General features: G+C 37.7%; 2 protein-coding genes across 6 annotated transcripts; both read right to left on the bottom strand.

Moving 5' to 3' along the window:
- Nucleotides 1–117: 117 nt before the first annotated feature.
- hdhd2 (haloacid dehalogenase-like hydrolase domain containing 2) lies at nt 118–4,316 on the bottom strand. 5 transcript variants are annotated; one of them, XM_036595819.1, is made up of 7 exons: nt 4,245–4,316; nt 2,146–2,249; nt 1,828–2,036; nt 1,482–1,566; nt 954–1,170; nt 743–806; nt 118–610 (listed from the first exon to the last, which is right to left on the bottom strand). In XM_036595819.1, the coding sequence occupies exons 2-7, from the start codon at nt 2,244–2,246 to the stop codon at nt 498–500; spliced, it is 789 nt and encodes a 262-aa protein (XP_036451712.1). In that variant the 5' UTR covers nt 2,247–2,249; nt 4,245–4,316; the 3' UTR covers nt 118–497. The 5 variants fall into 5 exon arrangements, with proteins under 5 accessions (XP_036451712.1, XP_036451716.1, XP_036451715.1 ...); XM_036595823.1 differs by having other exon boundaries at nt 4,251–4,311; XM_036595822.1 differs by having other exon boundaries at nt 4,268–4,310.
- A 2,259-nt stretch (nt 4,317–6,575) lies between these two features.
- ier3ip1 (immediate early response 3 interacting protein 1) lies at nt 6,576–9,465 on the bottom strand. The gene is made up of 3 exons (XM_036594972.1): nt 9,349–9,465; nt 7,851–7,952; nt 6,576–7,272 (listed from the first exon to the last, which is right to left on the bottom strand). Exons 1-3 carry the CDS (start codon nt 9,437–9,439, stop codon nt 7,217–7,219), a joined length of 249 nt encoding a protein of 82 aa, XP_036450865.1. The 5' UTR covers nt 9,440–9,465; the 3' UTR covers nt 6,576–7,216.
- Between the last annotated feature and the right edge of the window lie 414 nt (nt 9,466–9,879).

Here is a 9,879-nt window from a genome sequence, read left to right as displayed (position 1 = left end):
AACAGAGGTTGGATGCCAAGAAGCAGGATGACTACAACACAAAGTAAATATGAGAAAATGTACAGAAACATTTCTATAAAAAAATTAAAAAGTCAATAAAACATTTTTAGTTTGTTTTGTATGTTTATTTAGGGTTGACTTTTGCTATCCTTTTTTACTTATATTGTACAGCCATAAATAGTTTCACAATCTGGACTGTTTAAAAAAAAGTGAATGTTTGGAGTGATACTGGACTTTTCTTCCAGTTTAGAAATTATTACAGGCCTTGTGACATCAAGTGGCCAGCAGTCAGCCAGAATTATGATTTGCAAGTGCAACAGGACAAGAAAGGGTGACTCTATGTATCAACAACATACATAATGTCTGAAATTAACATTATTAAAGCACTCTGGATTTCATCTTCATTACATATTTACAAAACCTATACTGTTCATCCAGCTGTCACTTTATGTACAACAGCATATTTAACACACTTTTTCCAAACAGAATCATAAAACTCATTTAGTGTCTAGCAGATGTTGAAGGATATGATCTACAGCTTCAGGGAAACTCTCACAAGTCAGGTGAGGAGGAGGGTTTATTTTGCCTTCATCGCCAGCTCTGTATTTACCTGAGGACAAACAAAAATCAGAATGACCGTCTCTCACATAATATACTATAAAATAATTTTGTAATAATGTGGGTTTACAGCTGAAAAGCTTATGAAACAAAATAGTGAATACAAATAAGGTAATTGTAATACCAGTTTTGACTAATATTCCCAGCATCCCTGCGTTCTGAGCTCCACCAACATCATCCCTAGCATCCTGGAGATTCAAACACCAGATCACCACATCTTATTGACAAAATCATAATTAACTCACTAATCTCACCAAAACAAGATTTAATATGCAGAAACCATATAGTGTGACCGAACCAAAGCAACACATTTGTGAATGCAGAATCACACTTACATCTCCAATCATCACAGCCTCCTCTGGGCTGCAGTTAAGATCTCGCAGAGCTTCCAGGAAGAATGTTTTCTCAGGTTTGCCCACCACAGTGGCCTGCGTGTCAGTGGCATACTCTAGCCCAGTCACAAACGGCCCAGGCCCCAATGCCAATCCGTCTTTCCTTTTATAGTAGCGGGCTTTATGAATGGCAATGAGAGGGGCACCATCCAGAATTAACCTAATGCAGAAAAAAACATACAACATACGACTGTTTATTGCAATCATATTTTTATATATCTTGGAGAAACACTTGAGTAAAACAAACAGGCCTAGATATATTAAATATACCAAACAATAAATATAGACTAATGGGCCCATATCCTACATTTTTCTCATATTTTATTTTTCCCCAGTCCACATGCTTTTATGTACCAAAAAGTATATTTTCTATGTCAAGTAAACATATAATATGTGAAAATGCATTTTCATGACATACTGTTGCATATTTGTTGCAACAGACTTTTTTATTTCTCTGCATTGAGCCCTCACCTGAAAGCTTTATTAAGCATTTGATAGTTGAAATGGTCTGGTGCTAAGCCGATCACCACAGCATTGGGATCAGAGGTTTCAATACCTGTGAAAAGGACAAAGAATTTTAGGGTGTGACTTTCAATGCTACTTTTAGTTAAAACATGCAACTATATTTGTGGCAGAATATAATGGCCTTACTGCTTAATATGCCACACCTTCAAATGTTTCCCTGTCTAAACACAACTAGTTTGACTCGTTGGCTACTTATCAAGCCCTTCATGAGTGAATCAGTTGTGACCAGGCAATAAAACCACAAAACTGTCTTGCTACAGCTCATCAGTAGTGGACTGTCCTCCCAACTCACCTGCAAAGTCTTCCAACGCACTATCCTCTACCAGCAATAGGGGGCGCACCACCTTCTTCTCCAACAGATTGCGAGCTGCAGTCAGCGACGTAAAGATCTCCTGCTCTTCAATGTCAAATTTGAGCCGGTGCAGACGCTCATGCAGGGTTCTCTTACACTCCTTTGTCGTGTTAGTTACAAATTTCACAGCCACTGGAGCACGCCGCAACCTTAACAACAGAAAACAAGCAGTTGGTTAAAAACTAATGTCATCTCCAGCTCATTTTGGATTGATGTTCCTTGACACAGGGTAGTTTGATGTACTATATGTTGACTAACCTTGCAAGTGCTTCCTGAGCACCAGGTACAGCAGCATCCTCAATATGAAGAGTTCCACTTAGGTCAATGAGCACTGCTTTCAGTGCCCGGCGTGATGCCATTGCCTGTCCATCAAACCACAAGAGTCAATTCACTTTGAGGGAATCCTAGTCCTCTTAGAAAGACTTTTGGACTAGATCAGAACTTCCAAACAGTATCAGCTCCCAAACCAATCAAGACAAGTAATTGGTGTCCCATACTCCTTGTTTACTGGGCTCAGAAGCATTCGAGGGTGGCACAGAACAAATACACTAATAGTTGGTTAAAAATGGCCCCCACAGACTACTTTGGCAGCCGCTGGACTGGATCTTTTTTTTTTTCTTTCTGAGAGGTTTACACGACATATGCACTAAAAAAATATATTAAATATAGAGATCAAAATACCCTGGCAAAATACCAGTGAAATTTAGCTTTAATAATTCAGCAGGAGTTATTAAGGACTATTAAACATCTCCAAAGTGGATCATAACCACACTGCTGATCCTCTATTATTTAGAAACTCTGCATTTTTTCCCATGTAATCCAAAGTCAAATCAGCTCTTTGAAGTTGGAAGAACAATTAATGCCATCTTAACAATTCAAGGCCAGCTCTGGATTAGCCATAATAAAGACCGGGTGCTTTGGCACATTGGCCATGATCTGTGATTGACATCCTTTCAGGATTTAGAAACCTAAAATTTATTTAAAAAGTGCTGCCAAAGTACTGGGAGTGATTTAGATAACATAAAGCAGCTTGACTAAAATCACACAAATATAATACCATAGGCAGCTAAAAGACATGTAAATTAAGAAATGGTGGAATATACCATTCGAGAGTCAATCTGTGAGTTAAATCTGCAGCTAAAGCGGGACATATAAGCTACAGTGTGGTCAATTAAGACACAAAAACTTGCTTCTGTCAGGTGGAGTCATTTGGAACATATAATAAATGGATAAAAAGCCAATGGCGTGGCACGTATTATGGACACTATTTACCAAATTCAGTTAAACAGCAATACAATAAGACATTTGGTCACCTGTGAAGCTAAATGTGAGGTATCCCTGCTACAAAAACCTACGTTATGTTGTGCTTTGGATGCTTGTCAGCAGCGACAGAAGCTGTTGTCTGCACCATCACTACAAAAAACAGCTTATGTTGTATTTTGGATGCTGGTATGCAGGTCAACACTGTTGTTTTCAGCAAGGATATTGTTACTACTACAAACTCATCATCCTAAGTTGTTTTATGTAATTAACCTGTATGTGTCTAAATTGGAGTTACAATACTGGGGCCCCACTGTCCTATATAAGAGAGCTTATTGGTTTAATTTTACTGGAGGGAATTTTCTGCATTCAAAACCACATACTAATGTAGTTACTGTATGTGCTATATTGACATACTACTTGGTACAGTAGTGGGCGGATTGGATGCAGCCCAAAGGAGAGACAAGCAGGATCTAAAGCAGCTTACACAGCTGCATGTTAACGACGGATCATTCTCCTCACTTAATATACCACAGTAATAATCATAGTATAATAAAAATGACCCGATGCTGCTCGGTGACTGACTAAAACGTTGGTGTAAAACGTTTCTGCACTTTTGCACTCAAATTAACACACGTTTATTAAACACCGTGAATTATCAATATTGCAGCAACGCTGAAGTCAGCTACTTCTTGTTCGAATTTTCCCGTTCCACCTTAAATGGTGGGGATGTCGCGTTCTGGTATCTGAGGCGTTATAGTGACTGCTGCACCATTTAAGGTGGAACGGGAAAATTCGAAAAAGAACCTGGCGAATAAGCAGCCAACTTTAGCACTGAAATAATAATGCAAATGGGTTAAAATATTTTACGGTACAGCAGCAACCCGGCTAAATGTGTAGCGTACAGTGATCAAATCTCTCAGAAAACATTAGCTAGAGAAGTTAGCTAACAGCGCTAACCTGTGGACAATTCGGGCTGTTACGCTTAAAACAGAACAAGCAAGAACCAAAATTACGTTTATCGACGTCCTGGCATTTAAAACAGGTGATACACAGACAAAAAGGTTTGAAAATAAAACAATTAAAGCTGAAAGGACCTTCACTTTTTTTAAACCGTTACCCTCGTTCGTTTTTAGGGTCCTACACTCAGCTCAGCTGTCCTCATATGTGCCTGATGGTAATTGAATATAAGTAAAGGTGAGCAATAACTTACCATGTGCACTGGAAACAAATCAGCAGATTTACACAGGTGATCAAAACATTAATATTGTAGTAATACGTAGTATTACAGTTTCTCTCATGCACGCTGTTTTGTGGGGCGTTTCCAGTAGTTTCTGTGTATGACTAAAAATTAAAGGCTCGCTGACATTTTTATCAATATGGTTCATCGAATAATTAACTGTACACAATTTCCCTCTTAAACTAAAAGTATTCGTTTAGGCGAGACTTGTTTGATGTCCAAAGTTTGTTTCCTTCATTTTTACCCTGGAGCCATGAGGCTAATGTAATATTACTCCATAAAAATGTCATCCAATTTTTTTTTCTTTACTTTTCTTCACAATCAAATTTGGATTTTCTATTCTTCTGGTAAAAATCAGAGGTCCCATGCGTCCAAAAGGCTAGATTTAGTAAATGAAGTGATACAACTCAACATTTTAGCCATATGGTTTGATTGATTTGAAACATTTTCTTCGGATTTGTGCTCTTGATACCAAACACGGAGAAGTGTCTAAATTAGATTTTGTCGGTAAAATATTCATTTAAATGCTGCTCTGCCACATCTAATCTAACCATAACCTTAACCTCAGGAACCAAAAGTAAATCTTTGGGCCTTTTTACAAACAAATAAAAACCCAGTGTCCCCACAAAGAACAACATGCTTTCCATCATTCTGTTCACATACAGCCCAATGCAAAAACAATCATATTGTTACTTTAGGGCACATGTTCTAACTCAGATGACATAATGATCCTTTAATCATTTAAGAGGGTTACCCATGGGACAGATTACTCATTTGCTAAAAGGGAAAAAAAAAACATATGTAGGCTATTTTACTGACAGATATATCGCATTAGAAGGCATTTTTGTGCAGTAATAGATTTTAGCAACATTTTATCACTTTGGCTTAAAAAGCCTCTTTAAATGTTGCCCATCAGCATTCAAAAACAATTTCTCTTGATGTGTCTGTGAGTTTCACTAATGTCAAATATAAAAATGCACAACACAACTTATGTTTTGACGGTTTCTCAATGATGGATGGCAGAGTATATTGCAATAATAGCAAAGTAATGACCATTTATCATCTTAAAATGTGAAATTTAGGCCTGAAAAGAGTGTACGTGAACTTAAACGTTGTACCAAGGACAGATGTGTTGCATTTGGTTCTAATTTTTTAAAATCTGGCTATGAAAGGTTTACAGTATTGGCTGAGCAGGCCAAACTTGTATAGTTGGGTCTACAGGACCAAAATCAGTTTGAAGAACATTTTAGAGTTTTAAAGTTCTGCAGAAAGGTTTTCCCCTTAAATGGCACTATTCAACTAAGATTAGTTGTACGAATTGCTTCCCAAGCAGCAAAAAAAAAGCAACCCACAAACAAATAAATAAATAAATAAATAAATACTGCATTTATCTTGGGCTCGGATTATGACAGCTAAGCTTAGATCAAAAAGGGGTTAAGCCATAATCGCACTTATGAGCATATGGTTGTAATTTAATGTAATACCCATCTACTAAGCTCTTGTTAATAAAACGTCATTCTAGTGCTGATGGCTCCATTTGGTTATAATCAGATGCACAAAATATGTTATATCTTAACTTTAAAAAAATAAAAAACACCAAGACAGACTATTTCAGTCCTGTTGCTTAAACATTTTTATAAAAACTAAAGATTGATAATATTCCTAAGAGGCACTCCAGCTAAAATGAAAAACGTAATCATCACTACATCTATCGTAAACATGCCTTCCCACTTCTGGTAATGTATGTTGAAGGTGGGAGGAACTTTTAAAGGACTTCAACTGCTTTGTGGTGGATTTTTGGGGGTGGGCTCTTTGGAAATGTATTTTTTGACCAACTGGCTGGCTACGTCAGAAAGGAACCAGGTAGCTAAAATTACTGCTAAAAAGCCAAATATTACGTCTGTTAAGTAGTCTCTACATCAGTGGATTTCTTTATCGCCATAGGGGGATTCACAACGGATGTGTGATGTTTTAGAAAACAGTGACAAAACAAAACAGAACCAGGGAGGCTAAGGGGTGCAATGCTGTGCTACATAACATCACATAGCATGACAAATAACATTAAATGCTAGTTTTACAGTTTTCGCTTCGTTAACTCACTGATTCTGTAATTGATGTTTATAAAGCTAACAAAGTTATATATAACTTATTTTATATATATATTATATATAAAATAAAACAATCAGCGTACATGAAAAGACATATTCTCTTTATTAAAATCTGACAAACATATTGACCGGCTCACAGCGACCTAGGCTACTTGTGCTCAAAACAGTCTTTAGACAGAATCGTACGTTAAAGCTTACTGTTCAGCCAAAACTGATGACTAAGAGCAGCTTTAAACAGCCTTTGACAACATCAACAGACTTTCCCTTTGGTTAGAGGACCCAAAACAAAACACTCTCCTTTAACCATTCACTTTAACTCTGTAGTATATGCCTGGAGTGCATTATTAAATACTGAAATGCTGACAATCACACCAAAACCTAGAGACGGTGCCACTGCTTTCTTTTTTAAGAGTTCTGTGATACACAAAGTTGGTTGCATGTGTTCATGCCAGTTTACTAGATTCTTATACATTAAAAGGGAATCATGTACAAAGTTATTTGGGCTCTCTTTAAAGCAACAGTTGTACTGAGAAACACCATACAAATAAAATTATGGAATCTGTTGATATCTGGAGATATACAACTAGTAAACAATTACTGAATCCCACTGTTGTAAGAGCGAGACACCTGAAAGCAACAAGTACATTTACAGCATGTACAAAAAACAGTCCATTTCCTTTTGCCCAGTAGCTCTTGTTCCATCCCGAACGTCAGCCTTTCTTCATCCAAACAACAGCAGTAAAACGATGCACACTGAATTTACTATTATCAAAGGCACTGTGGGCAGAAACAGATAGACAGAAGTTGAAGCAGGACAATCACTGTAAATATTGTTCAAACTGCTATAGATAGATAAGACTGATAGTTACACTATATGTCCAAAGGTTTGTAGATGACCCATTTAATTACTGACACAGGTGTTCAATTGTGCACACACAGCTTGTATATCAATTGAAAAGCACTGCAAATAGAACAGGGTGCTCAGGAGCAGCCGCACATGAAGCCCCCAGAATTGGGCTGGGCAGCAGTGGAACTGTGTTCTCTGGAATGATGGAGCTCCATTCAATACCTCTAGGGCGAGTTGGAGTGATCTAGAACTGATCATCCAACATCGGTACCTGACCTCACTAATGCTCTCATTGCATTCAGCCATCAAATCCTCCCAGCATCTAGTGTAAAGCCTTCCCAGAAGAGTAGACACAAAAGGGGAAAAACTCCCTTTTAATACCCTTGATTTCAGAAGAAATGTTGGTTTCGACAAAGTTTTGGACATATAGTGTAGATAGAAAGACAAACAGAGGAAGAGAGCAAATATTTCACTTAAGTCTTTCTTGATGTGACATTAAGTTACTTACCTCTCATGACTGTCCTGACAGATCGGATTAGGTTTAGAAGTTGCGCTTTAATTCCAGGCTCATCTCCAAAGCCACCAATGCCTTGATCTGCTCCCCAGCCGACTGCAATTAAAGAAGCACTCTCCAGTAAGACACTGCAGATGACCTTTAGGAAAACTAATCCAACATCTGGACACTAAGACCAATCAGTGTACAGAAACTGACCTGCAAATAATCTAAAAATATGCCTACTCATTTAAACACATTTAACTACAAGGTCTTAAAACATGCTTAGGTTGTTACTGCAACTCAAGCTAAAAAATACCCAGCAGATACAGTGCATACTGTGGCATAGTCTGATTAACAAGTGACAGCTTAATATAGCTGTGCCACTGATCCTAAATTAACTAGGTTAGTAGTTTCTGGGTATTTTCAAATGATGCTACGTGAAAATACATTGTACAAATGATAATATTTCTTTTACTGAAGTACGTTTGTAAGGAAAGTGATCTATGGTTTAGCTAACTCCATGTGTCATCATGTAGTTACTCATTTCTTTTTTAATGTTTGGTTAATTTTGATATGTTTCATTACTGATAGCTAGAGATAGCACCGATCCAATACTAGGCAATGGTATCAGGGCGATATTAAAAGAAAAAGCTGGAGTGAATATCAGTAGCAGTAGAAGAGTAGAAGAGTAGTTTGAACAGTCTGAGCATGATAGCTGACTTTTAAACGTTGATCTTAGCTAAAGTGACTCTTCTAAAAATCTCTCATTTACATTTTAGTACTCTTAAAGAAGAAATCTCAGATCAATACTGGCTGATACTCCACTTTATAATATCGGTATCGGGGGGAGGAGGTATCATGCCATCCCTAGTGATAGCATATGTACTGCTTGGCAACTGGTTATGCCTCTAACTCTGGAGCTTTAGACCAAATAGATCCCAAAAAGAGAAGAGAGCCTTACAAACCTCTGTTCCTATATTAGATACTAGACTGTACTAAGAAGCTCCACTGCAGGTCCATAAGGAACTCAGTACTTAAGTAGCTAGATCTTTAATCTGGTACTTTTGAATTTCTACTGTTATTTTAACGGATTAACAATGCATTTACTTGAGTATGGGTTTAGGGTCCTCCACCCACCTCTGGTTAGTAACTTAGTGGCCTTCATCTTCTTCATCTAACCTTACAGAGACTTGTGAGTTGGCACTCAACATTACAATCATCTACTGCAGTTGAGTTCAATACGTAACCCTTTCATCATACAACGTATAACCCACTGAAAGCTTTTCTGCATTGAGAGAGAGAGACGAACATTTCCAGACATAAGACAAAACACACAGCTCTAAAACACAGAGACCCGTGGTTCTATCTTCATTCACTTCAGTCTATTCTGTTAGCCAGCTTTGCTAACTCTCCAGCCGGGAGGTGTCTGATCAGCTGTCTACAACCACATTATCACGAAATAACACAACCCCGAGTTATAGCAGAGACAAACACGTAGAAGAGTACTCACTTTTACTGAGAAACCTTTCTTCGTGTAACACAGCGATCGCATTTGTGAACAAGATCGCTGTTTGAATCAGTGCGTACAGCGTAAACGCCATGTTGGCACTTCTCGTCTTCTGCTGCGATTACGTCACACGCATGCGCGATTGCGTCCTGTTTTATTAATATTTTAATTAATTTATTTATTTTCCTCCTCTTGGTAAATGTTAATTAATGAATTTTAAGAAAATATTATGGACTGTAATAAAACTGTTGCGCTTCTCTGCTTGGCCCTTTTTATTGCAATTTATTGAAACTTTTATTTTGGGTGTTTATTTAGAGTTTCTTAATCAAAATTGTTTTTCGGTCCACCTTAAACGGTGCAGCAGTTGTACCATTTACAATCGCGGATGGAACGGAAAAGTCGAAAAAGAGTTTGGCCAGTTGGACGCAAAATTTAGTCTTGTTAACGTTACGTGGCTCGTTTTGTTCGGTTTTAAAGGGGAATTCCATCGATTTCTCAAAATATTTTGCATGATTCTGTCGTTGCGATGTAAAC

The sequence above is a fragment of the Colossoma macropomum genome, unplaced genomic scaffold (genome assembly GCF_904425465.1).
Source record: "Colossoma macropomum unplaced genomic scaffold, Colossoma_macropomum, whole genome shotgun sequence".
Classification (NCBI taxonomy): domain Eukaryota; kingdom Metazoa; phylum Chordata; class Actinopteri; order Characiformes; family Serrasalmidae; genus Colossoma; species Colossoma macropomum.
The sequence above is the reverse complement of the archived record's forward strand: the minus strand, read 5'-3'. Positions and strand labels throughout refer to the sequence as shown.

Bases quoted from the DNA above. Each gene is read 5' to 3' on its own strand.
- hdhd2 (XM_036595819.1), bottom strand. From the start codon at position 2,246: ATGGCATCACGCCGGGCACTGAAAGCAGTGCTCATTGACCTAAGTGGA. The intron at 1,567-1,827 runs GTGAGTTGGGAG...TCCTTTTCACAG, and splicing joins TGCGTTGGAAGACTTTGCAG to GTATTGAAACCTCTGATCCC. The intron at 1,171-1,481 runs GTGAGGGCTCAA...TTTCTGCATTAG, and splicing joins ATGCTTAATAAAGCTTTCAG to GTTAATTCTGGATGGTGCCC.
- ier3ip1 (XM_036594972.1), bottom strand. From the start codon at position 9,439: ATGGCGTTTACGCTGTACGCACTGATTCAAACAGCGATCTTGTTCACA. The intron at 7,953-9,348 runs GTGAGTACTCTT...CTTTAATTGCAG, and splicing joins AGAAAGGTTTCTCAGTAAAA to TCGGCTGGGGAGCAGATCAA. The intron at 7,273-7,850 runs GTAAGTAACTTA...TTCTGCCCACAG, and splicing joins TGTCAGGACAGTCATGAGAG to TGCCTTTGATAATAGTAAAT.